Consider the following 27,208-nt stretch of genomic DNA (forward strand, 5'->3'; position numbering starts at 1 on the left):
AATTTTCTATCTGATCGCCATCTGTTGGTTCAGAATTTATTGCTAAAATTTATTAAATTTTTTTCCACTAATTTTCACTCGATTGTTCTTCCTGTTTGGAACTTGAACTTTGTTCTGCTGATGATGACGTTGTTTGCGATGTTGTTTCTGATTGTTCTTTACTTTCACCACTGTTATCTTCCGATATTGGTTGTTCGATAGTATTCGATATTCTGGCTGATGGATTGCCATTTTCAACGGCTTGTTCACTGCCACTTTCACTATCTTTATTATAGTTGGTGTTACTTTTGACGATTTGTTCATTCAAAGCGGAAGCCGCTTCAACCATCGTTTGATTCACCTCTTCACCGGTAGCTTCATCAGCTTCCGATGGTTGTGCAGATGTCTCCTGTTCTTCGGCTGCTTGTAATTCTTCATTAGTTATATTTCCTTCGTCATCTTCTTCTTCTTCGCCACCAATTTCATCTGCTTCCACTTCTTCACCACCATCCATATCACCATTGCTTACATTTGATGATGGTCTTAGTGTCGGTTCATTTGCTTGAATTTCTATTGATTCGCTTACTTCTTTATCAGATGTTGATGATAAGGCTGTTTTATAATCATTCGTAGCTATGATTGCTGGTTTGCTCATCATTTTTTTCGATGTAAATTTTGTTTTTTGTTTGGAACTATAATTACTTTCGGCTTTACTTTTTTCTTTTTTAGATGTTTTAGAAGATGTTGACTTTTGTTTCGATTTGTTACTTTTTGTTTCTGTTGATTTGCTTGTCGATGTTGCTTTTTTGCTTGATTCATTTTTACCCGAATGGACGGCTGTTGATGCGTTTTTGGATTTTTCTTTCCGACTTTTATTTGATGATTTGGATGAATTCTTCTCTATAATCATAATTTCGGTAGTAAAAAATCGATCACGTAAAATGTCACCAACTTTGATTCGTTTTCGTGGATCCATGACAAATATTTTATCACATAATTCTTTTGCGACTGGATCGATAGGATGTTTTTTTGTGAACATATTCCATTGATCGATAAAAGTCATTCGCGTTCGAACATGAAATGGATAATGATGTGTAAGTAATGATACAATAATGGTACCCAATGACCATACATCCGCTTTTGAAGGATCATATACATTTTGAAATGCTTCCGGTGGTAAGAAATTATTCTTATGTATTCGTTTTTCCTTTTGTTGTTGCAGTGCTTTCTGCTTATGATTATCCCAGAATAGGACTGCTTTACTCCAGCCAAGAATTTTTATATGTCCACAATCGATAACCAAATGTTTTAGCTTAATGAATCGATGAGCAATACCATACTGTTGTAAAACGCATACGCCTTCAGTCAATTGTCGTATCCATTGTTGTATAGTCCGTATGGGAATTGCTTGCTTTTCTACAATTATATCGTACAAAGTTTTCATTGCCAATGTTTCCATGAAAATCAGATATACTTTTTCAATATTAAATATTTCATAAATTTTTGGAAATGATTTACACAACGGTTTCTTTCCAATGAATTTATAAATCTTTACACTGTGTCGTTCAAAATTTTGTTTATATCGAGCGGTCATCAGTTTGAGATTTATAATTTTGACCATCATCGTACGACTACCGGGACCGCTACCATTGAATAAATTATCCTTTCCTTTATTAATGTCGACTTTATATCCTTTACGATTCATCTCTTTGATTGAGGAACATTTTTCTATAGTTTGATCTTCGATTTGTTCTTGAATTTTTTTACATTCCATCAATACACTCATCGTATCGACGACTGATGATTTTGAATTTTTAGATTTCTTTTTCAATGGTGGAGTTTTACATTTTTGTGATGCTCCAATCGTACTGCAACTCAACGCTTCAGTAAAACTGGATCGATTGATTGATGAAGTTGCATTTTTTTTAGATTTTGATTTCGTGTTCGATTTACGGCTGCTACTTTTGACCGATTTAGCTTTTTTCGATTTGGACTTTGTTTTACCTCGTTGCATTCTAGATAGGAGAAGAAAGCTTATTTTTCGTAAAATAATAAAACGAATATTAAAATTTTAATACAAAACTGATTTTATTCGATAGCGATTTCATTCAACAAGAATTAATCAAATTTATTTACAATAAAAAAAATCAAGATTTATGGTGAATGGATTGGATAAATTCAATTAATTGTTGATCGATTTTCAATTTCAATTCAGTATTTGCCATTGCCGGTAAGTAATTGTAAGCAACATATACTGGACGATTATCATTGAATCGACGGCTTAATTTATTAGCCATTTCTTGATCGGCAACCGAATCCAATTGTTGCCGATTGGCAATGATCGATGTTGAATTAACACCTAAAGCCAATGCTAAGCTTTCAAGTTTAGGACATGATGGATCACCAATCCATACCATGAATGTTTGATAGATACGAATGAATTGTAATTTAATTCTATGTTCATTAATTTCGATTATTTTATCTTCGAACTGTACAGATTCATCCATTGTGATTTATAAATGTCAAAATTTCAAACTTGTTCATAATAAAAAAAAATATAAATCACGTGTTAATTAATTAATTTATACGCTGAAAGTTTATTTTGACGACTGGAACGATCATTTCATACAATGATGAAAAAAAAATCAGATCATCATTGCACGGATAGTTCAAATTCTCTTTATTAAATTCGAATATATTTTCATTTCAAATCATTGGACAGAAAATCTTTGGAAATTTATTTTTTGGAATTTTCTTTTTTTTCTAAAAAAATATAATGAAAATATGTGATTTTTAATTTGTTTTCGGATATTTTCTTGTTCTTTTTTCTCTTTAAATAAATAATATGTATGTATTTTTGTAAGGACCAAACTCTTGAAATGATTCCAGTTCTGATTTTGTATCGTTATTTACAATGTATTTGTTAGCTTAATTTTAAAACAAATATAGAATGTGTGTGGACAACTTTCGACATCAATGAATGAAAAAAGATTGGGAAAAAAGATTTTTAAATTTTGTTGAAGATGGTATATATATCAAATAAGAATGGGAAAATAATTATTTTCATCTATTTGTACAGAAAAAAATGTGTGAATCCTGAAAATAAATGAGTAAAACAAGCTCAATGAAAATGGATGAATATAAATGTCGTTTAGTTTTTTTTAAATCCTTTTTCGTCATTGATTAATTTTATTGGCTGACTTAGATGGCCGTCTCGCCAATCAATATTAATTTGTTGATCATATCTGGATCAGTGGGCATTTCCTCTTCATCTACATTGTACGTTTTATCGACTTGATGAGTTTGATGATGTAATCGTCTTTGTCCACCAGACGGTGATAATGGTAAATTTAATTCATTTAAATGACCATCATTTTCATTGTTGTTTTCATGTTGATTTTCCTGTAGATTATTAGGTGGTTGATTAAGTTGTGGGGATTGCTGATATTGAAGGGAATAGCGATTCAATTCGCTCGATGTATTCTGATCGGTCTTCATAAGTTAGTCATATAGGCGAAAAAATGAAGAAAAAAATAAATTCAATTACGATGATGTGATTATTATTATTATTATAATTTATCATAAAAAACAGACCTCTCTACGAAAGAAGGAGCTACAATTAGACATCAACGAATGTTTCGTAATCCGGCTAGATAAATTATTTGTCTGATGATTGGTTGTATGTGGTTGTTGGCCGTTGTTTCCATTACCAGACATGGTAGAATGATTATAGCCCAATGAAAAATGTCTATTTAAGAAATGTTGCTTACATGATAGCCATAGTTTTTTTAATTCAATTTGTACTTCATGATTGAAGAAACAATATAATAACGCAACCAAACAACCCTGATTGAAATATGATGAATGAGTTAAACCACAACATTCATATTGAACAACAACAAAAAAAATATCAGATTCATAATTTCAATATTTTATGTATGAAATATATATATTAATAAATACCTGAAATGTTGTAAATGTTAGATCAGTATATAGCCAGATAATTTCGAATATATCATATGAATTGAATGTGATTGTTGTGAATGCCAAAAAGAACATATAATGAACACCGAATAAAGGAACCAATACTAATGTTGAACGAAACCAGGTACGATATTTATATTTTCTTGCATATGTTGCCGCCGATTTAGCAAACATTTTCAAAAATAATACACGTATAATGTTGACGAAGAATACAAAATTCAACTAAATATATCATAAATTGATCAATAATTCGTATCCAGAAATGAAAATAAAAAACGCAATATAAATTAAAACAAATATATTTGATTAGTTTCAAACATTATTTTTTTGGTTTGGTTTTGTTTTATTAGTTTAATTAAATTATGCATCATTAATTAATGTTAATGATGATAGTGAAATCGTAGATGATGATGGATATATATAGGGTATATATTTGAAAATATTTGAAATCTCACTAAAAAAAAGCTACATACCACAATAACAATTGTAATTGGTGCCCGCATGATCCAGAAAATTTTCAAATTACTATTTGTTGTCCAGCAACTGTATAAAAGAATAAAAATATTTAATTGAATTTTTGATTGACCTAAATTTGATTCGATTTGTTTTGAATTGAATTGTTGATTGACGTACCGTGTATCTTCATATAATGATCTCATTAATGCCCATGTTGTAACAATCGGAATAGGAAGACCTTGTATATAAAAAAATTCAACATCAATATACGGAGAGATAAAGTATAGATGTTTTAATGTTGAAACTGGAAACAAAATTATCAATTTCACTTACACCATCCAAGTATAACATATGGTATGATGTTGGAATTATCATTAAATATGTTAAGAAAAATAACATTATGCAAATATAAGCCTTCCATAAAGATCCAATTATAATTAGCCAATAATGAATATTGCCATATAGTTGTGAATACTTTGCATGCAATAGACTGTTATCAATTAATAGTTTAAACAAATAAAAAAAGGAAATTAAAAAATCCCAATCAACATTAAAAATCATACCGAAGTACGGAAAGAATTTTCCCAATCATAATTGCCCAATAAATTCGACAAATCATTTTCATCTTCAAGTTTCATACTATTCATTAGGGAATTCTGTAGCTGTTGATTATGATGATGATAATTATGATGGCTATCATGAAATGATGATATCGATGGATTTGGAGTATTTGGTTTCAATTTTGAATTGACATTTAATTGATTGGGATCAAAAGGAAAGTGTTCTAAACTTGTTTTTATCAGATACATGGAGGAACGCATAATGAATGAAATGAATAACTAATGATAATGAGAGAGAAAGAGAGAGAAATAGGAATAAGAACAGAAAAGAGAGAAATTCGAAGGGAAAACAATTCGTTTTTGATTCTGTTGAAAAGACAAAATTTCAACCAACCTGAATATGTAGACTGTTACGTGGACACCGTAGTCTTCTGCAAATAAATCTAATTTTAACATGCAACACACAATTGAATAATTTATGATTAGTCTGATGAGGATAGGACTAGTAAAACAACTAAACATTGCTGTTAATAAATGAATCTTGAAATTTCAAGACAAAACAAAACAAAAATGAATGACTTTCCAAAACATAAACAACATAACAAAATAATTGTTGCATATATAAGTAAATATAATACGGTCAAAAGGTAGGAATACTGCATAATGCTTACTTGACATAAACAAGAATGAAAAATGCAACCACTAATGAAATGAATGAAATTGAATAGCCAAGATGTGAAATAATTTGAAAGTTTGGTAAATGATGACGTATTCTGGTCATTTTTGATGAAACTTCATCTTCATCATCATAGAAATCATTTTCAACAACACCGTTCATTGACGAATGTGTTTGTCCTGAATGCCAACCATCGGTTGCATGATTATGAGGATGATGATAATGATGAGAATGATTATTTTCTGCATGAACCGAATGTGTTATGATACATTCGGAATAATCGGTCCAATATCGTTTAGTTTCATTATTATAATACCATGATCCATCTTCTGTACAATTCTTATATGCCCAGCCTTGATGATTGAAACCTTTAACATATTTGGGACATGGTTGATGTACAATACGATTGGCAAGACTTTCAGGCCAACATAATGCACCATCCCATACGATTGGACAACGTATTCGTTCATTATCATCGCCCATATCAATATCTTTATGATGATTTATATGAATTAAATTAAATAAAAATAAAAATTTCAAACAAAATAAAATGAGAAAACTTTTTACAAACCTTGATTCGAATCATAATCAACATAATCGATGGGCATTTTTTTCACAAAATTCAATTGTTCACAACGTTCCTTTTCGGCGTTCAATGCCGATAATTGTTCATCACGATCGGATAATTTTTTTATCTGCGTTATTTTCGTATTCATCTCTTGACTATCGTTGTTCATCTGAATCAATGAAAAATAGAATTATTTCATTTTTATTAGAAACCATCCAGTAATAATGCAAGTTAGAATCGGGATTAGAATTCAAAGAATAAGGAGAAAAATCTCAATTATCCATTCTGTCAATGAACTTTATTAGTAATAAAACAAAATCTCATGAGATTCGTTTTAATGAATGAATGACCGAATTTCTTAATTGATACAAAATGATACTGAAAAAAAATTTCAGAATAAGACAAATCCACCTATAGTTCTTGATCATATGCCGATCACAAACAAAACAAAACAAAAAATTAAGTGGTTCACAAATCTGTCAACATTGATTATTGTTGAAATTAATATTTATTAGCTTCGACCAAAAAAAAAAAAACTAAATATTGAAAAAAATTGCTTTTCGATTGATGAATTTTTTTTCTGTAATTGAAAATTTGTCATTGAACAGCTGACAAATGTTGATAAATAAATGAAAAAAACAAAGAAAAAAAAACAATAGTTTCATCATCTTGGTCGTTCGGGTAACCCGCTGACATACGATAATTTCATTTTGATCTACATAATTTTTATGGACGAACATATAGAGACATAGATGTATATGTGATCATAGAATTCAATCATTCTTAGGATTCAGTTCATTATATTATTATTATTATTATTAAATTTTTCCTAAAATAATCATTTCATTGGTGAAAATGATAAAATATTATGATATTCCCAGTTGTTTTCGGCAAAGCTATAAGATTTATAGAAGAAGAAGAAGAAGAAAAATTCTTACCATTTTATTTGCATGTTCATAAGTTTTATGAAATAAATGAAAGAATTGAAAATGTTCTTTTATAATAAAATCCAGTGAATAAAAATATGTTATTTGAGATTTTTGCCAGGTTCAGTTTTTTTTGCGTTTGGCTTTTATTCTAATTATTTTTTGCTTGATTTATTCTTTTTATTCAAAATTGACGACAATTTTTTTTGCGGAGTAAAACTAATTTTTTTTCCACTCGTGTTCACATAAAACATACAAAATCCATAATAGAATCAAAAAAAATGGGTTTTAAAAAGTTTTATTTTAAATAATTGAAAAATGGAATTTTGAAAATGCGTAATGCAACATCAGAATATGATTTTGAAAAGAATCTCGTTTTGTTTCCGTTATTAAATGCAAAGATAACAAGAGAAAAAATTAATTCCATCAATGATGTAACCTGATTTTGAGAAAATTCTTGATGTTTTTCGTTCGGTCGTTCGTTTGTTTGTTTGTTTTCAGTTGATTTATTTTTTTCCTCTCATGATTATTATCAATTATTTATTTCAATGGTGATTGTTGCAACATTATTGAGTTATATTCATTTCATACTTAAAGTAACTGAAGTGATTTCTGAAAATGTTCCGAAAAATCCATATACCTAGACACTTTTTTTTTATTTTCAGCTATCATTAGATGATTACTAAAATTTCTATTATACTCGATACATGAAATTTGCTTCAGGCTCATTTATACACTTGATTATAATCGGTAAGGCTTTTTCAATTAATTCATTGTAACCGAAATGATCAGATGAATAGAATGGAAAAAAATTGATAGATCCATTGATTGTTTTATTGATTCGATCGGGTGTGTGTGTATGTGTGTGTGTGTTTGAGTTTGTCATGTCAACCAAGACAATATTCCCGAAAGCTATTTTTTGACACAATAAACAAACAAAAAAATGTCTAATATGTCAAATTCGTTCCACTGGATCTACGGTTATTGAATTGAATTTGAAAATGAAACCAAACAAATAAAATAATCAACAATTTTTGTCAACAAATGAACGAAGAATTGATGAAATTTGAATGAGAAAAAAAAATTTGTATGATCAATAGATCATTGTTGTTACATATGAGAAATGAATGAAAGGATGATATTCGTTGTGGCAATGAATATGATGATGATCAATCATGTCGACATGTCATTTTCTTTTTGCGTTATATAATACTTGTCCAATATCAAGATGTTATTATTGAAATTTTATGTCTACAACTTGTTGTCACAATTCTTGTGAAAAATAAAGCTATTTACATGTTTATTGATGTTATATTCTGTAATCGCATTGGTCCTAAAAAAAAAATTCAAGTGATCTAACAAATTCGGCTAATCAACCAGACAGTAGACAGTATAAACAACAACGAATAACATAATAACATTTTGAATTGAAAATGAATATGTTGTTGATGGCCAACTTGGCAGGAATCTTTGGTTCCTGGCATCCACATTGACAAACAAATAAGAAAAAAAAATTTAATTTCACGATAAAAAGTCAAAACGAATGAATATGTGTTTTTTTCAATTTTCAAAATACCAATTTATTCTTGTTTAACATTATTTCTACGATGAATGACAAATGAAACTTTTTTTCATAGAATTAAGTATGTATAATCATAATCATTGTAGAAATGATGTAAATCTCATATTGTGTGTTGGGCGTGTTTGTTTGCGTGTGTGCGTATGTGGGTAGGTTCCAGAATTCTATGCAATCCTAGTCAAAATGTTAAAATTCCAAACGAGTATCAAATTTTGTGCTCAACAAAAAAAATCAACAATGCAAAAATTTCAGGCCTTAAAAACAATAATATCAAATTACCGGTGGTTCGGAATTGTATTTTTCTTTTCTCGTTGTTCACCTCTTTTTAACATTTACGACCACAACGATGATTAAATTTTATTTCAATCTTCATACGAGTAAATTAATTATATGAATAATTTATAGATTTGTGTCTTAGTAACAACAACAACAAAAAATATAGAATCCAATTTCTAATAATTATCATTTTAACTTACCGATCCGAATATCATCCACTGAAATTAATGTTATTCGATTGTTTAAATATTCTTAGATTTGTGTTTTTGTATTTCAATGAAAATGAAGAAAGAATCATGAGGTCATAAAAGTGGAAAAGATTAATAATAACTGATGACTACAATGACTTTGTGTCAAAAGTTTTTACCAATGTTCTATGGAATAATCTTAGTCTTTATATATTCGATTATTTGCGTCAATATATTGAATGCATAAGAATTCTATAAGATTGTTATAACTGTTCATGAAGAATATCGGAAAAAAATAAAAAAATTAATTCTTATAAAACAAGAATTAAAAGCAAATGAAAATGTCAGATTACTGATACAATTTATTTGTCCATCAAACAGTATGAGAGTGAAAGAATTTTGTTTATCAAAAGTATTGATCCCCGGAACACATGTTTCGTGCGTCGTTCTGTCGAATTTTTCAATCTTAGATCATACAACCTTAAAATCGTGGCTATAAGGTGAATCTTATACCAAAAAAAGTTGAAAAAATAGACTTATGCATAATAGTTGTTTTATGAAAAAAAATATCAGCGTTGAGATAGTTACGTCTTATAATAGTTCTGGGTAATCATAAATTATTGATTATTTGTGAAACTTTACAATCAAATTTCCATACGAATTATGATCATTAATTTTATATAAAAACACGCGATTTTGACCTATTGAAATTTGTGCACCAATATTTATATGTTTGTTCGTTATTAAGATGTATCAAGAATAATAAACTCAATTCAATTTATATTAAAGTAAATGTTCGGCTATTTTGTGTGGATATTTTCGAAATGAAATTTAATACATCTCCCATCAAATATATCATCATAAATCATCATTACACGTAGACATGTATACACAAACGTAAGCATTTATGAAACAAAAAACAAAAATGTTCTGGAATGAGGAAATAAGAATTCTCATAATATAATACTACAGAATCTTAGCAGCAAGAGTCAAACAACATTTTGTTCAATTCTGAATTTAGAATATATATTTAATATATATATATAAATCCATCATCATCAACAAGTAAGAATGAAGAATGGTAAGAAATAAAAATGGCTTGAACTTTCGAAATGAAAAAAAAAATATTATTATTACGGATGTCAATAGCAGCTGCTGGCCTTATTGCTTAGTCGTTGTATTTTTTTTTTAGCATTATTAGTTTGATATTAGATCAAACAAACACACAACAACAACATCATCATCATAATTATGATCCAAAAATTGGTAATGAGTAAAAAGTAAAAATAATATTGACATCAACTGTAGACAAAAAAAAAATTTTTATCAATCAACGACAATCTCAATCATTACTTTTTGATAAATAATATCAACACATCTATTGAAAATAACATGAAAGAAATAAAAATAGAATATAATTCAAAGTGTCAAAAAATAATGATGAAAAAAATGATTTATTAACGTATGATATGATTTGAGGATGCTAATCATAATAAATTTCATTATGGCTGATTGATATTAAAATCGATAGGTTGATGTTGGTATCTTGTTTATATGGTGAATGTACGCAAGATAAAAAAAACCAAATAAACAATATCGAGTGCAATATATGATGATGATGATGATGATGATAATTATGTTCATCAAAAAGAAAGAAAGAAAAAATGATTAACATGATTTTAATTTTGAAACCCCATCATTATCCATTTTTTTTGATTCTGATTTTGATATCTTGATCATTATAATGTTGTTTACCCATATTGATGTTTGAATTTTTTTTTACCATCATCACATTTTCAACGAGATAGAGTAGGAAATGAAGGAAATTATTTCCGCTTGTTCGGTTTTTTCTCTTCAACTTTCCGGTCGACAAGAGTTTTTTACCATTTCTGTTATTATTTTTTCTTTCTCTTGTAATTCGAAATGGATACAAAATTAAGTGGACTATATGGTTTTTTTTCGATCCATTTTCACACTATTAAAAATCTTTCGTAACGAAAAAAAAACTTGAGCACAAAATGAATTAACAATTAGTCCATTGCAACTGTTCATTCATTCGTTCATTCATTTCAAATATTGTAAATTATCATAGAGATCACCAAAGGTTAGGGCATGAAAAGTTTTGTTATTGAAATGTTCTAATTCATAAATAGCAAGTTTCAAAAATTGCTTGTAATACATAGCACCTTAAATAATCTATATATTAAATCATCATCATTCAAATTAAAGTATTAAAATGAAATGCTTACTTTGATTGATGATGATTTCGATGATAATGTGGAAATTGTAGCCAAAGATGATGTTTCCATTGAAAATGGAATAGTTGATGTTTCCATTGTCATTGATTTTGTAGATAAAGTTGCCATGGATGAAACGATTTCAGCAAACATAAAAATAATTGCAACAAAGATAATGATGAATGACCAATGGTTATAGTGTGAAGAAGAATTGTCCAAACAATTGCCGTTGATGATTAAATTCTTGTGAATTTTTTTATGCTTTTCAGTGTTGGTGATCCGAACCGAATGACAATATTGTCGATAGCTAGGAATGATAATGGAGTGAATTTGTCCAAAATTTTCTGTTGATGAACAATAATAAAAACGTTGACGTTGATTAGAATAGAAGAATGATTCCGTGTTGGCTGTTTTGTCGAAATTCGTCATTATCGTTTCCATTGTCAATGTTGGCGACAATTTCGCCATTATGAACTGCTTCAATTCCATCATCATCCTAAACATTATTATTGCAAAACTTTTTTTGCTTTTTTATCATGTTACCAGACACAATAACATTGTATGATTGATGGATTGAAAATACAGAATAAAGAATATAAATTGTAGATCGTTTGTAAATAACTAGCATTAAAATTGTCATAAGATGATGAAAATGGAAAAAAACCACACATTTACATCAATTCTGTTTGGCAACAGAAAATTTGGTCACAAAAAGATTCTACGATCGATTCTTTTAGAATAAAAAAAAAAAATACAAAGGCAAAAAATAAAATAAGTTTTCGAATCGAAAATGAAACTGAAAATGATAAACATCAATCGATTATATTTTTTTTTGCTATGATTTTCACATTTTTTCTCCGCCTTTTGTGGTCCATCTATCGAATCAAATATGATGACACAAAGAAAAAAAAGCAAAACAAAAAAATCGATTCTACTTACCCCTAGAAAATATTCTAGTTTTTATTTTGTTTTTTTTTCGAAAATCAAGAATGTTGAATATAATTTCTGTTGTTGGTTGTTTACGTATCAATAAGAATTCAATTCATTGTCAAGCGTTGGTGTTCATGTTGGACAAAAAGAAAAATTAATAATTTCAATAAGACAATGGCAATAAACTCGAAGATCCGAAGAACAAGATAGTTTCGAGCTTTTTGTCACATTTTCATCTCTTTATCTCAAATTAATGATTTGCCTTTTTTCCGTAGATTAAACAAAAATACCCTAAAAATTGATTCAATTTGTCAATATGATTTTGTCAGAAACGCGCGTTTCAATATATCAGTTGATCATCGTCATTGGTGTATATACAACTCCCGTTGGTCCAATAATAGCAAACACTGTATATAAAACACCGGCAACGAATCATATATATGTCTTGTAGTCTTGTATCTTCTGGTTTCAGGATCCACAGAGTTTCGCATGTCTAAAAGCCAAAAAAAAATAAATAAATTGTGGTTACATGCGCAAGATTCAACTGTCGATGTCTCTTTAGATAAATATCTATCTAAAGTGAATCTAATAGTCAAATCTAATTGATGCGATGCAACAGTAACAGTGGAAACACCAAAAAAAAAAACATGGAAAATGACCACCAAGACATTCACACAGACACAATAAAAAATGTTGGAAAATTTTGGACTTTATTTACACTATAAAATAAAACAAAAAATAATTATCGTAATGGTAGCTCGAAAAAAAAACACCCTCGAATGGTGAGTAAGTTGGATAATTAATTTATTTGTTTTAACGATTAATGGCTTCACACATTTCACCGGACATTTCTTATTCGATATCTAGAATCTAGAATGTTAACAATCATATGGAATCAGGTGGAAAGGCCAATTTACAATTTTTGATATTGCAGTTTAATAATTAAATTTAATCGAAATTATATTCAAATTTTCATTGATGATAATGATTATTATCATCCTCATCATCATCATTATTAAGCCATAGTGTAAAATTGAATAAATAACAAACTACTGTAAATAGAAACAAATGCTGATGCGTATTTTCGTTTGCCATTTGTTCAAAAAAAATCGAATATTTCAGTCATTGCATTCAGTCAAATTAAACATCAGTAAGAAAAAAACTGGATGAATTCAAAAAAAAACCAAAAAATTTGATAGAAGGGTTCCATTCAGAAACGATTGTCTTTCAGCAATTTCAACAATAACAAATGTATGATATAAAAAATTAATAATTTTTTTCGGGTTCATTTCAATTTTGTATTCATAAACATTTCTAAAATTCATATATTCTGATCATCATAATCTATTTGTTTTTTTTTGTTGTTGTTGTTGTTGTTGTTATCAAATGCCATGAAACTTTGGGAAAAAATGATGTGAACACAATCCACGGGGAGTCATATTATTCACATTAAATTAGCTTATTTCATTGGCAGCATTTGCAAAATTACATTTCAATGATGAAAAAGGAAAATTCTCAAATTGCTTTCTTTTTTTTTGAACATTTGAATTTCAAGTGTAATACACATATAGCGAATAAAATAATCACATAATGACTACAGAATTTTGATAATGTTCATGTGTGGCAGACCCTTCTTTAACAATAAACTTTCTATTCTTTGCCATAGTAATGACAATCATATTGATGATATTATTGGAGCTATGAACAAATTATCATGAATAATAATGATTCAATCAATAGTGGAATACATTGCCCAGATTTTAATGTTGTTGTTTTGAATGACAACAACGGTTATTATAACAATGTTAGAAACAATAATCCAAATTTGACAAGATTCAGTGAATGAAAATAAAAAATCAATTGTTACATTTTGATGGAATTGTTATTTTTTCCAGAACAAATAATAACTATAATTATGATGAATGATGGTGAATACAATGAAATTCAAGTATCAGAATATTAAAAATAAAACGAAAATTTTTTTATACCGGGAATATATTACAAACATATTTGAACAATTTTCGTGTTGTTCAACAAACTAATTCATAAATAATTTTTGGATAAACGTCGATTATTATTATATGTGTCAAGACATTGACGAATACAAGATACAAACACACACATACACACACACAAAAGAAAGAATCACTTTAAAAAGACCAACATCAGGTTATGGCAAGGCAATTGTATGTGAACAATATAATTTTGTTGTTGTTGTTAATAATAATAAAAAAGCAATCTAATAAAAATAAAAATAAACTTGTCATAAAGTAAGTTTCGCATGTTGGTACCATTATTGTAATATATAATATCCAGATTCTATGATGGGTGTGCATGAAAATTATTTTTTTTTCTTTTTTTTTTTTTGGTTGATGGAATTCTATTTTTTCATCTAGGCAGTGTGAATGATAATAACATCTTGTTATGTGTTTTCAATTTAGAATATTTTTCTTCTGTGGGTGTGGATGTGTGTGTGTGTGTGTGTGTGCCAATGTAAACATGCTTGGGCGATCACAAAAAAGTGAAAACGATTGTTTTTTCGTTTGATCATCATCATATTAATTTTGTTATTGAACAACAAAACAGCAAAAAAAAAACAATTCGCATATAAATCGCTTCCGTTTTTTTTTTTAGTTTGCTGTCACCGGAGTTTTTTTCAAACATCAAAAATGATTCCCAAAAAAAAAAAATCATCGACTATATTCGGGCTAATAATCATTAAAATCAGTGAACAGTGAAGATTATTTAGTTGTTATTTGCAATGTTTGTTAATAATCATAAATTTCATCAATGTCAAATGATTTTTTTTTTGTTATTCCATACAGATGCAAAATGAATCTCAATGGTCATCATATTTTTCTTTGTTATAATTGCAAATGGAACACAATTTGTTTCATCTATGACCAGTCAATATATTGTGTTGAAAAATATAAAATGACCAAAACAACCAAACAGCAAAATCAATTAATGAGCATTTTGTTTTTGTGTTTGCCAAATGGATTTTTATGTCGTAGCTGCAAACAGAAAAAAAAGCTTTTGAAAAATCCACAGTTGAGAAATTTTATTCGCATCACTTTTTTTAGATTATCATTATAGATTTTCAACATCAACATATCGATGCTCTAATTATTACAATGGATTCATAGATTTCTTCATAATAGCAGGGTTTTGAAATTTGAAAATTGACGCACTTTTTTTTTGGTTTTTTTTTGTTTTGTTTTGTTTCTACAAATGTCAATCTTAACATAAATTAGGACAATTTAATCTCATCGTTTTTTCTTTGCATTAGTTTAAACATTAGAATTGGTGGAAAAGAAATCTATCAAAAAAAATCAGAAAATCCTAACGGTGCAAAATTTGATTCAATAGAAAAATAAGTATTGATAAGAAAAATTTTATGAACATTTGGAACCAAAAACAAAAACATTGTTAAAATGGGGATTTATTGCCGTTGATAAATTCCATTTAATTTAACATTAAGACAAGTTATAGTCATCAATACGTGAATTGAGCAATGGAAAGAATAAACGGAAAAACGATGGCAATGGAAATAGATTCAAAATGTCAACCATCATCATCATTTAATTGTTTGATCAAATATAAGCAATAGTTGGATTTTTTTTTATCAAACTAAAAAACTAGACTATGGAACAAGAAATCAGAATAGAAAAAACAAGCCTATACATCGACATGTTTTTATTTGTTGATGTCCGAAAAATTCATTTCCGAAATGTTTTCGACAGCATTCAATATTTGTTAAAAAAAAACAGAAAGTAATTTTTGACATACAATCTTTCCGTTTTTTATTTGTCATCAATTCATAATGATATATATGTGGATTAGATATCGTCAGCAATAACAATAACAACAACAACAACAACAACAACAACAGCCAAAAGAAAAATATAAAATCAAATAATCAATAACATGTGAATGATTTGAAAAACCAAAAAATGAAATTTGTCAATCAAAGTTCACATATACAATTAATCTAACCAACCAACCAACCACCCACCCACCAATCATTTCATTTCATATATATCAATATATTAAAACAAAATGAAAATAAGCTCAATGAAGCTCTTTATATTGGAGTTGTCTATGTCTTTCATAAGACAAAAAAAAATGATTGATTTCTTTCGCCAAAATTTTTGATTATATCAAAAAAAAGTGTTTATTTTGAATTTTTTTTTTTCAACATTCCATATGAATATTGATCGTTTATAATAATATCCTGGCATCAATCATTTCATCATTATCAACATTATCATCATCAGTGTTAACATCATTATTATCATCATCATCATAATCATCATCATCATGTATATTGATCATATTATAATATTTTTGATTGATTCGATTTTTAATCATCAATATTTGTTCTCAATAAACTTTATTTCTGTTGTCAACAATATATTTATTATTATTTATTGTTTAAAGTAGATGCAAATTTAATCGATACATTTTTTGGTTAAAAAAAATTATTTTATTTTATATCCAACAATCGCCACATACACACACACACATTCAGCAAACAGAGTCGAATGGATTTTATGCTGTGTACATATTTGTTCAGAGTAAATCCATCAATTTGAGAAAAAAAAGAGCTCAAACTCGTGAATTTTATAATATTTTACTTTCTTTGTTGTTGAAATAGTTTATGCCATTGCGAAGATGATGAAATTGATTGTATGATGATGATGATGATGATGATATGTTTATGTTTGTATATACATATGGTTAGTGACAATTATTATTTACATGCCTATAGGCCTTATGTATATATTGAGGATTGCTTTTTTTTTGTCAATCAGTCCACTGTGTTTCTTTCCAATATAGTCCACATATATACATGATGATGATGATGACATGTGATGATGTTGATAGAATTGAGTGAAATTAAAAAAAAAACATTCTATACAAACAAATTTGATGGAACTTTTGACTTTTATCGATAGCGATCTACCAACTTTGATCACTTTTTATGTGTTGAGTATATTTAAAGAAAAAAAACTTCATTTGTAGCCTATTTTTATTTTTATTTTTTTTTTGGCTATTTTCGATTTGATCATCATAATGATGATGGTTACATTTAAACGACAAGACGATAATAATAGCAATCAACAACAACAATATCAGCAGTCAATGTCAGAAAATTCCATGCAAATTTTAACGCCTGTTATACATCATCATCAACAACAACAACAACAACGACAAAAATTGACAACTAAGACATCAACGCCAATTAGATCTTCAGAATCAACAATCATTGGTGTATCATCAGCGATCATACATCAACCATCAACCATATTACCACCATCACCATCAACTATGTTTGAACAACGACGACGTAGTAGTAAGTTTTTTTTATATATCTAATTTGTTTTATTATTCCGTTTTGGTTTGATTGATTCTTTCTATATGAGAAAAGAATTCAATTTCCTTTTTTTTTGTTTTCACAGAATAATTATTAATCATTATCGTATATAATCAATATTTGATGATGATCATCACGATGATGATATTTCATAAAATATATACCATCGATATATTGATATATTTTTCAACATTAAAATTGTTTTATCATAATGATGATAATGATGTTTACATTATTATTAAAATTGATTGACATTTCCTCTCATCATTTATGATGAAGATGATGATGTTGATTTTTTCTCATTTAATTCATTTTTTATAATTGACAGCGAATTTGTAGCTATTTTCAGCAAAATCGTTTGAGATTTTTGTTTTTGGAACTGTTGTTGCCATCGTTGGCGTTGTACTTTCAACATTGGAATATGATGATGGTGCTGATGAACATTCTGGACGTTTTGTCGGTGTGTGAAAGTAATTTTTCAAATTGTTTCGAATCTTTTCGGGCTTATTGTCGATCGTGATATTGTTGTTGGGCTTAATTTCGTATTCATTGTCATGAATCATTTGGGCGACGGATAAAGTTGTTGGACGTGAAAAAATTTTACTACCAAATTTTTCGCCCAACGAAATTGATTGTATTGTTGGGCGTTCTTCTTTCGATTTAAATTTTTGTTCTGGTTGTTCGATCGAAATTTTTGATGTTGGATTTCGATAGATAAGAAAACCTTGATACGGAATCCTTTTATTGATCTCCCTCAAATAGGATTGTACTTTATTTTTCATTGAATCAATCGATGACCTGTCATTGACCATGGAATTTTTCACAACCATAGATAATCCATCATGTTTATTAGAATTTTCATTCATTTGTGTGGTTTTTGCCTTTTCGATTTTTTTTCTGATATCACAAAAACCAAAAAATTCCTGGATTCCCTATAGGTTCCCCATCGTATTATTATTATTCAAAAATTTTATTACATTACATTTATTTATAGTTGTAGTTTTTATTAAATTTAGAATTAGAACATGAATGACCATTAAAATTATTATTATTATTATAAACATGAATCAATAGAATTCATATTCCGATATCATTTGTATAGTATTAATGTTATGTTAACAATTATTTTGATTTCAATGTATCCTTTGTTGTTGATGTTGAAGATAATTGTTTTGATTCTAATGGTTCAATAATTATTTCCACTGTCATCACTTCATTGGTTGATGTTTCAGTCTTATTCTTCATCATCGTCGATAAAGGCGATGGAGACTTAAAAGGTGGCGATTGTTTCATAGGTGATGTAAACTTTTTTTCTATATCTTTAAATATAATTTTTCCCAATGATTGGTATTGTTGTTTTTGTTGCTGTTGTGGTGGTGGTAGCGGTGGCGGTTTTCTAGGAACCATCATTGGTTGAAAAACTTTAGGAGTGGTGGTTGTATTTTGAAATTTTGTTAAACTTTGTTGAAAGTAATTTATTTTTCGACCAGCAACACATACACCGCCAACAACACCATCAATGTCATCATCATAATGATTGTTAGATGTTCCTGGAATAATCTCAATCATTGTATCCAATTCTGAATTCAAACCAAGAAAAATATTTAACCATGAAACATTAAATAATTATTGTCTTATTCACACTTACCACCTAGATTGTAGTACTTATAGAATGATGTGCCTCTTATATAAGGATTGAACGAAATTTTTATATCATCATAATGATCATAAATAGGATAACTGTATGGACTTCGATAGAATAATGAATCTCGTTCACCAAAAGCAGACATTTGTGTGCCCTCTTTTTTTCCTATATCATCATCATAGATGACATTTATTGAGTTTGTTGTATCAACCATTGTTGGTGCTACAATCCATTTGAAAGTTGGTTGTATGTAAGATGATACTGGCTCTAAAGATGGTGGTGATCGTTTTCTTAGATCAACTATCGATATCGGTGTGATATAAGTTTCTTCCATTTCATCATTGATTAATCCCGGTATTATTTCAATTATCGAATCTAGGTTTTGTTGATCATATTGTTGATATATAGGTCGACAATCAAGATATGGATTATAACGAATTGCCAATCCACCTGATGATGTATCTAATTCCTTTAGATTTCCATAATCTTCAAGTCGATGATAGTATAGAGATGTTCTTTCACCAAATGGATCGAAGACTTTTAATTGTTTTTCCTCATCTTTGAGCTGCCATATGATTTTAGGAAGTTCTTCAGTCATCGTTTGTTCAAGATTTTGGACTTTTGTTACATCTTCAGGTATTTGTTTAGGTACTGTTTCAGTTATATGAATTTTCAGTGTAGTAATATCACGTTTAATAGCTTCTGTTATCTTTCCTGGTTCTGTCGTTGTTGTTGCTTCAACGATCTGATATCCTTTAATCAGAGGAGATTGATACAATTTTGTCCTTTTTTCCATTGAATCATTATTCGATTTGGGCGTATATCTCATTAATTTCAAACATAAATTAGCGATAGCATTTAATTCTATATCATAAATAAAATTTATGAAAGCTATTACTACACTACATTGAAATTTGAAAACTTACCGCTTCGAGTCGTCAAACGTTTCACTTGTTTACTGATTGCTTTTTCATACACAGATTTTGGGATTATCTTTGTTTCGGAAATTTTTTCTTTCTTCGTTATTGTTTTCACCTTTAATTCTTTTATTTTATTAGTATCTTTGTTTTTTTTCTTAATTTGTTTTGTTTTTGATGATGGTGATAATGGCTGCGTATCACGTTTCTTATCACCATGTTTTAATTTAGTTTTCGATATGATTGGTCGTAATTTGGTAGTCACCGGTTTTCGATTATTCTTCATTGACAATGATTTCGATGTTATTGATTTTTCTTTTTTTGTTTTTATTAATGGACTTATTTTTGACATTGGTTTTTCTGTATGAGAAAAACTAGGTGAATCATAGGATTTCGGTATATCTGAAAATGATTCCGATCTCCATGATGGTAAATCATCATCTGATTTGGTAACAATCTTTGTGGATTGTTTTTGTCTTCTTCTTGATGATGATGATGATGGTGATGATGATGTTGGATTTTGTCGTTTGCCCTTTTTTCCATTTTTATTCATTTTCACTCTGCTCGTTTCTGCGATCAATTTTCCTGTTGAATTATGGAATTTTATTCTGAGCATAAAAAATTTAATCGACAATTTCTCTCGTTTTATTGCAAAAAAAAATTCTAAAATTGATTTATTGAAAAAATTAATTATTTCATGTAAATTCAATTGGAAGAAAGTTTCAATTTTTCATTCTTTTACGGTTAGAATTAATGCTAAAACTTTTCATTCTTTTTATTCTTATGATGATTTAGGTTCAACTACAACCAACAGTGTACGTGAAGCTACATTTCTAAATGATTTAAAAGTTCAAAACGTAAAAATTCAAATCGCAAAAGAGGAAAATCCTATTGATCAACGTATCAATCTGAATAGGAATATTTCCCGCGATAAAATCGAAGGTTTGAATCTTCGAATGGCCGACATGTTTGGTGTTGGATCAACAAATCAATTTTATTGTTCACCAAGTGTACAAAACAGTTTTATCGAGATGAAATCATTGGCCACACCAAACAATCAAAGCCATCTGCATTCAAACAACATTGTGGATAATGATCTTATCGATAGTGGCAGTAGTAATATTCTTAAAAATAATATTGTTCACCATAATGATAATAATCTATTGAATTCGATTAATAATTCTGATCCAAATCTCGATCCAATCGATGGGATCGTATCATTATTGAGCGCTATCTATTGTAAAATTCTAGTTGTGATTGGTAAGTTATGATCATTTATTTTATAAATTCAATTCTTTAATTCTGGTCATGCCTATGGTTTTGCTATTTCATTTTACAGGTTTATGTTTTCCAATCGCCGAAGTAATATCACATCGAATACCTATAAGTTGGTATGAAGGATTTTATCTATATCTTTATATGGGTTCCATATTATTTCTCATATTTGTCTACATATTCTTGTTGAATCGTAAACGTAAACCATTTGCCAAATTTCGTCGTTCCATTTCGGCTATTATGGTACGTAATACGATTCGTGAAAAAAATAACGATGGTGGTACTGGCATCGGTCACAATAATGATACACACGATGCAACAGATAATTCAATAGATGAAGAACATTATGAATTTGATCCACAACAACAAGCACAATGTGGTTCATTCTATTTACGTGTAGGTGCCGTTGCATTCGGTGTTGGATCAATGATTTATTCTGGTCTTGAATTTGGGCAATTTTTTGAATTAGAATCAAAAGAACATTGTTATTCATTTATATATGGATTTACACCTAGTTCACATATGATTTTCACATTCATACAGCTTTATTTTATATTTATGAATTCTCGGGTGTTGATTGCAAGACATAAGCTCATTGGTAAGTTGCAACAATTGATACATTGATTGATGTGGATTTTATTTTAGCTAGATTTGGATTGATGCACATGATTGCTACAAACATTTGCGTATGGCTTCATGTACTCATTCAGGAAACTAAACATCAAATTATGGTCATGGTACAGGTGAACGGAACACATGAAATCATCGGTTCTGATCTAACAAACGCATGGGACCATGTTGATGATGTTGTTGAAGAAATATCAGAAGATTATCTTGATTCAGTCGGCTCCTATCCGGTATTACATCGGACCAATAATAATAATAATCTACCATCAATGTTGCTCAGTGCTTCAAAAACATTGACAACTACATCAATGCCATTAACATCGTCAACGACAACGATGGCTACATCCACTTTCGAAATACATCGGACTGTTCGAAGTTTGAATGATCATTATGTCATCACCACTGGTCATTGTCGACGATCAAATGTCATTGGAGAATTGGTGACTGACGCATCACAATTTCTATTTCCTTGTACCATCGAATACAGTTTAATTTGTGCTGCTATTCTATACATCATGTGGAAGAATATAAGTGAAATGTAATACTTTGGCTAATTCAAAAATCATTTTGAATAATCTAATTGTTTTTATTCTAGAAGTGAAAAACATAAGAATAGTCCGAAATATTCGAATTTCAACAAAACGACCACTTTCGTGCATCATCGTCATCATTATCAGGTAAGTAGCAACGTCTTTTTACTGAGTCAAATTAATATTTGAACAATTATCAGGTCGACTGTGCAAAAGCTCATAAAGGTCTATTCACCGGGATTTTCTTAATGGTTATGTGTATCATATCGTTGATACTATTTTTTGTTTTCATCAAAAAACATCAATACAGAAATTTGGCCGTTCTACAGGCACATATCGTCGAATTGATCATTTATTGTATAACGGCCATTGCATCGTTGATTGCATTGTTTCAGGTTCGTGAATTAAATTATAATCGTAATCGTGGAGTCGAATTGGACAATATTTTGCTCATCATTGCACAATCGGGCCTTTGTATATTCACAATGTTTTCGATAATCGGTGCACAATTTATAAATCAATTACAAAATACCCGATTAGTATTGATAAATGCATTCGCTTGTCTTATACAAGCATTATTGCAATCAATATTTATATTGGATGCATCCAAAAGAAAAGCATCGACAATCGATCAAGTACGACGAAAACCGGGACGTGAAATGGTTACATTTTTATTGGTCTGTAATTTTTCCATGTGGGCCATAAATACATTGGAAACAAGACGTGCCGATTCAAATCCGGTTCAAATGTCATTCTATGGGTAATAATTCAATGGAAAATATTCAAATATTTTCATTAATTTTTTTTTTAAATTTAATTTTCCAAAAGTTTCTGGGCCTGGACAATAATTACACACGTGACAACACCATTAACTATATTTTATCGTTTTCATTCAACTGTAAGCCTATGTGAGATATGGAAAAGTACCTATAAAATCAAAAGTGAATATCTTTGAATCATGATTTTGTTACAGTGAATATGTTTTGTTTTTTTTTTTTTTTTTGACTATGTCAAATTATTTTGATTTTCATATCTATTTTTTGATAAATGTACATATATTTTTTTTTGAAAAATTTCACCAATTCATTTTACATTTACTAGATATAATTGATAATAAAAAAAAACTTCATAAATTCTCATAAAGTTGGTATGAATTGTTGTTGTTGTTGTTGTTTTTGTTTGATAGGCAATTTCGTCGAAGATTAATGATGATGAAAAAAAATTTGCTAATTAAATGTTTATTTTCAACAAAATTGGAATAATATCAAAACACTTACCATTCTTGTGAGTTGTAGTAAACTTATGTAAATAATAAGTGGCTTCTATTAAATTCTAATAAATTCCATGGAAACAGGAACAAATTGATTCCAGATTTTGTAAAATTTCTGATAAGAATCAAATTGTATATATTATTGATTTGAAAGAGTAAGGCAATATCAATAATCAACTTTAATCCATCCATTCATTTTAAAGCTAAAATCCATCATCATAACCATTTAAATATTTTACTTTACGCAGATATTTCCTCTATTAAATTATCATGATGAAAGTGAAATTAATTTCAATTTCCTTGACTTGTTTAGTAAACTTTATTCATTTGGTAGCATCAAATCCACCAATACAAGCCCGAGAAAATTTTTGTCATGATGATTCCAAATGTCCAGGTTTTCAAATATGTGAAAATTATATCTGTCAAGATGTGGTATGACTCGATATATTGAATATAATTTGAATAGGTTTTCATTCATATTTTTTTTTTTTGCTTCATAGTCATTCAATCATACATCGAAACATGATGGATTGGTGCTTGAAGGCACATTATTTTTATTGGTCGTCATCCTCGGAAGCATCTTAAATTGTGTTATTTATTGTTTTGCTTGTATTGGATGTTATCATTGTTGTTGTGAAACACGAGCACCAAAATATCCTGTTCAAATAATACAGCCACATGGAGAAATGATTTAAACAAGATAACTTTGAAATTTTCAATAATCGAAATGAATTTATCATTTCACAAGTCTTATGGAATTGATCAAAATGTGGTCCAGGTAATACATTAATCTTTTTGGTTGCTGTTGTGATTATCGATTAAATAGCTGTTAATTGCTATAGTTACAAATTAAATAAAAAAAATTTGTTATTTGAAAGGATGATTTTTTTATACTTACAATTAATAATGATGATGATGATATGATTTCATCAGTGACACTAACTGTAGCAATCAAAATTGTTGTTGCAATTGCGAATTTTTTCATAGTTTTACAACCATTCAAATTCTCATAGTTTCATATGATAAAATGAACTCATTTGATTTTATCATTTTGGCCACAATAATAATCATTGGCCTAATGTTTATTTCCATAACAATTTGGTTTATATCATCATTATGGAAACACTTTGTTCGTTCAAAACAAATGACGAAAATTTCGAATAATCCAAATAGTGAACAACAACATCACCAAACATCGAATGAAGAATCATATTGTAACAATCTTCATCTGCGGCGATTATCATTGAAAAATGTGATGGGTAAATCTATTCATCAGTTAAACAATCAAATTGATGATCATTATAGTTTGTATGGAGGATTGGATCAGCCATTTCAAATACCACGACCAAAATTAATTAAATTATCGATACGATCAACTAGTACGGCTACACCCGATTATGATATGACAGATGATGATGGTAACAACAATAATCACATTATGGAGCGGCCATATAGTTATATTTTTCCAAATAATTATCCATCAAACAATAATGAATATCATAACAACAATAAACAACAATCCATATCATCAAGATTTTGATGATGACATTTTTTTTGTTGATAATTTTATTTTATTTTTCTCACAAATTAAGTCTATAAATTTCATCATTGTTTTTGCTTATCAAATAAATAAATAAATCAAAATTAACGTTTATTATATCCTAAAGTAGTAGCTCGTAGCACACTATATGAAAGGCTCATTTGAGTCATCTTGTAAATACGAATGCCATCATAAAAATGTTCGGTTCCTTTTTCATTTTAAACTATCACTTGTGAACACGTGATATTTGAAAAACGTATAAAGTTTTTTTTCTAATTCAAACGCAATGAGTTTTGAACAATCCACATTAATATTTTGATTTGATCAAGAATTACGTAATCAAAAATTCACTAAAAATAAAAAAGAAATCACTTATCTATTGTAACCATTGGCAACAAAGACGTAATCTTTATACATTTTTTTTACATTTATTTTTGTCAATAACATTAATCATCAATTTAACTCAATCAAAATAACATTATTTTGAGTTAAAATTTTTCTACTCTATATCAATTGTTTTGAAATTAAATCAACCTAGATATATAATGGGATATTCAGCAAAATTTTCATCAATCATCGTGATGATGATGTTGATGGCTTTTAACCCATCCATGGCGTTTGACGATGATGGTGTTGGAGTTCTGGCATCATTCTTATTTACCGCTATACCAATCGGATTTTTGATATTTTTCATCATTCTTTGTTGTAAAATTTCTCAATTGAATCGAAGACGACGAGCAGCTGCGAATGTAGTTGTTATAAATCGAAGACAAAATCAACAGCCACAACCACAAATGATCAACAATTCGTTTTTGATCAATCCTGTGGGAGTAAATCCATATCCTCCTACACAAGCACCACCGGCCCCACCAGGTTTCATCCCAACGAATTTTCCAATGCCTGTATCATCTCAAGGAACAGCAAATTGTCCACCACCACCATATTTTGAACAAGCATCAATGAATAAAGCTTAATTGTATCAATCAATGTTATAATTATACTGATATAATAATCTTTTTTTCATAATTGAATTTTAATAAAAAAAAACATTTTTCTAAATCAACGAAAAAGTTTATAGTCTTTTAGCAATGGTCGAAGAATATCCCGGTCATAAGGCGCCGTTGCCAATGATGTAACAAAATTTTCGGGCTGTTCACGCCACACGTAGTGTTTTATTTTGCTGGCCGTCAACAATCCACTTGTTTTTAATATTTGTTCTTCGGATTCGGCTTTTAAAACCAATTTAGTCATACGATCCAAATTAGCCATATATTCTACAGTTTCTGGCTCATTCAAATATTTGTAAACAGCAGCTACTGATGCATGACAACCTTGACCTAAAATAAACAGATTTTAATCATAGATTATTATCATCCAATATAGGAAACAAAACAAAAAAGATTCATTTATTAAAAAAAAAATCAGATCAAATCAAAGTGAAAGAATCGAATACAAACCAATTAGAGCACCGGTTGGCCATTTTAAATCACCTCTTACAATGACATATTGTACTATATTATTGGCCATCTTATTCGATATACTAATTGTCAATTTAAAGGACGGTAATTAACGCGAAATAATAATGAAAAAAATTTTGAAAGATTTTCAATTCATCAAAACTTTCACATGTTGACGAATTAGTTTACTATCGATTGTGAACAATCGATT

The 27,208-nt window shown here is 28.8% G+C and overlaps 6 protein-coding genes across 15 annotated transcripts; 1 reads left to right on the top strand and 5 right to left on the bottom strand.

The window, feature by feature from the left end:
- Nucleotides 1-2: 2 nt before the first annotated feature.
- LOC124495061 (uncharacterized) lies at nt 3-2,128 on the bottom strand. The gene is made up of 2 exons (XM_047058376.2): nt 2,063-2,128; nt 3-1,994 (listed from the first exon to the last, which is right to left on the bottom strand). Exon 2 carries the CDS (start codon nt 1,991-1,993, stop codon nt 68-70), a length of 1,926 nt encoding a protein of 641 aa, XP_046914332.1. The 5' UTR covers nt 1,994; nt 2,063-2,128; the 3' UTR covers nt 3-67.
- On the bottom strand, nt 2,043-2,545 carry LOC124495067 (uncharacterized). The gene has a single exon (XM_047058382.2). The coding sequence runs from the start codon at nt 2,484-2,486 to the stop codon at nt 2,127-2,129; it is 360 nt and encodes a 119-aa protein (XP_046914338.1). The 5' UTR covers nt 2,487-2,545; the 3' UTR covers nt 2,043-2,126.
- Nucleotides 2,546-2,644: 99 nt separating this feature from the next.
- LOC124495060 (secretin receptor) lies at nt 2,645-12,738 on the bottom strand. 6 transcript variants are annotated; one of them, XR_012832096.1, is made up of 12 exons: nt 6,635-6,977; nt 6,227-6,392; nt 5,651-6,146; nt 5,374-5,422; nt 4,983-5,258; nt 4,753-4,909; nt 4,597-4,657; nt 4,437-4,506; nt 3,943-4,185; nt 3,750-3,825; nt 3,574-3,645; nt 2,645-3,471 (listed from the first exon to the last, which is right to left on the bottom strand). XR_012832096.1 is itself a non-coding variant. In XM_047058371.2 (12 exons), the coding sequence occupies exons 2-12, from the start codon at nt 11,931-11,933 to the stop codon at nt 3,181-3,183; spliced, it is 2,553 nt and encodes an 850-aa protein (XP_046914327.2). In that variant the 5' UTR covers nt 11,934-11,955; nt 12,369-12,738; the 3' UTR covers nt 2,645-3,180. The 6 variants fall into 6 exon arrangements, 5 of the variants coding, with proteins under 5 accessions (XP_046914327.2, XP_075585017.1, XP_075585016.1 ...); XM_047058371.2 differs by lacking the exon at nt 6,635-6,977 and adding exons at nt 11,442-11,955; nt 12,369-12,738 and having other exon boundaries at nt 3,574-3,825; XM_075728902.1 differs by lacking the exon at nt 6,635-6,977 and adding exons at nt 11,442-12,159; nt 12,369-12,738 and having other exon boundaries at nt 3,574-3,825; nt 5,374-5,410.
- Nucleotides 12,739-16,666: 3,928 nt separating this feature from the next.
- On the top strand, nt 16,667-23,873 carry LOC124494416 (proton channel OtopLc). 5 transcript variants are annotated; one of them, XM_075728907.1, is made up of 8 exons: nt 16,667-16,681; nt 17,464-17,715; nt 21,094-21,558; nt 21,638-22,171; nt 22,219-22,738; nt 22,796-22,877; nt 22,931-23,490; nt 23,559-23,873. In XM_075728907.1, exons 2-8 carry the CDS (start codon nt 17,505-17,507, stop codon nt 23,683-23,685), a joined length of 2,499 nt encoding a protein of 832 aa, XP_075585022.1. In that variant the 5' UTR covers nt 16,667-16,681; nt 17,464-17,504; the 3' UTR covers nt 23,686-23,873. The 5 variants fall into 5 exon arrangements, with proteins under 5 accessions (XP_075585022.1, XP_075585020.1, XP_075585019.1 ...); XM_075728905.1 differs by lacking the exon at nt 16,667-16,681 and adding an exon at nt 16,844-17,352 and having other exon boundaries at nt 22,799-22,877; XM_075728904.1 differs by lacking the exon at nt 16,667-16,681 and adding an exon at nt 16,845-17,352.
- On the bottom strand, nt 18,705-20,914 carry LOC124494417 (uncharacterized). The gene is made up of 3 exons (XM_047057576.2): nt 20,308-20,914; nt 19,385-20,245; nt 18,705-19,316 (listed from the first exon to the last, which is right to left on the bottom strand). The coding sequence occupies exons 1-3, from the start codon at nt 20,912-20,914 to the stop codon at nt 18,859-18,861; spliced, it is 1,926 nt and encodes a 641-aa protein (XP_046913532.2). The 3' UTR covers nt 18,705-18,858.
- A 2,132-nt stretch (nt 23,874-26,005) lies between the features above and the next one.
- On the bottom strand, nt 26,006-27,174 carry LOC124494956 (putative peptidyl-tRNA hydrolase PTRHD1). The gene is made up of 2 exons (XM_047058248.2): nt 26,998-27,174; nt 26,006-26,877 (listed from the first exon to the last, which is right to left on the bottom strand). Exons 1-2 carry the CDS (start codon nt 27,065-27,067, stop codon nt 26,600-26,602), a joined length of 348 nt encoding a protein of 115 aa, XP_046914204.2. The 5' UTR covers nt 27,068-27,174; the 3' UTR covers nt 26,006-26,599.
- Nucleotides 27,175-27,208: the final 34 nt, after the last annotated feature.

Source organism: Dermatophagoides farinae, chromosome 3 (genome assembly GCF_024713945.1).
Source record: "Dermatophagoides farinae isolate YC_2012a chromosome 3, ASM2471394v1, whole genome shotgun sequence".
NCBI lineage: Eukaryota > Metazoa > Arthropoda > Arachnida > Sarcoptiformes > Pyroglyphidae > Dermatophagoides > Dermatophagoides farinae.

Excerpts from the sequence above, each read along its gene's own strand:
- LOC124495061 (XM_047058376.2), bottom strand. The coding sequence starts at position 1,993 with ATGCAACGAGGTAAAACAAAGTCCAAATCGAAAAAAGCTAAATCGGTC.
- LOC124495067 (XM_047058382.2), bottom strand. The coding sequence starts at position 2,486 with ATGGATGAATCTGTACAGTTCGAAGATAAAATAATCGAAATTAATGAA.
- LOC124495060 (XM_047058371.2), bottom strand. The coding sequence starts at position 11,933 with ATGTTTAGGATGATGATGGAATTGAAGCAGTTCATAATGGCGAAATTG. Across the intron at positions 4,507-4,596 it reads TCATTATATGAAGATACACG|TTGCTGGACAACAAATAGTA; the intron begins GTACGTCAATCA and ends TCTTTTATACAG. Across the intron at positions 3,826-3,942 it reads TAACATTTACAACATTTCAG|GGTTGTTTGGTTGCGTTATT; the intron begins GTATTTATTAAT and ends TATTTCAATCAG.
- LOC124494416 (XM_075728904.1), top strand. The coding sequence starts at position 17,292 with ATGGAACTTTTGACTTTTATCGATAGCGATCTACCAACTTTGATCACT. Across the intron at positions 17,716-21,093 it reads TGAACAACGACGACGTAGTA|GTTCAACTACAACCAACAGT; the intron begins GTAAGTTTTTTT and ends ATGATGATTTAG. Across the intron at positions 22,739-22,795 it reads TGGAAGAATATAAGTGAAAT|AAGTGAAAAACATAAGAATA; the intron begins GTAATACTTTGG and ends TTTTTATTCTAG.
- LOC124494417 (XM_047057576.2), bottom strand. The coding sequence starts at position 20,914 with ATGCTCAGAATAAAATTCCATAATTCAACAGGAAAATTGATCGCAGAA. Across the intron at positions 20,246-20,307 it reads ACGTTTGACGACTCGAAGCG|AATTAAATGCTATCGCTAAT; the intron begins GTAAGTTTTCAA and ends TTTATGATATAG. Across the intron at positions 19,317-19,384 it reads TAAGTACTACAATCTAGGTG|AATTGGATACAATGATTGAG; the intron begins GTAAGTGTGAAT and ends GTTTGAATTCAG.
- LOC124494956 (XM_047058248.2), bottom strand. The coding sequence starts at position 27,067 with ATGGCCAATAATATAGTACAATATGTCATTGTAAGAGGTGATTTAAAA. Across the intron at positions 26,878-26,997 it reads GCCAACCGGTGCTCTAATTG|GTCAAGGTTGTCATGCATCA; the intron begins GTTTGTATTCGA and ends TGTTTATTTTAG.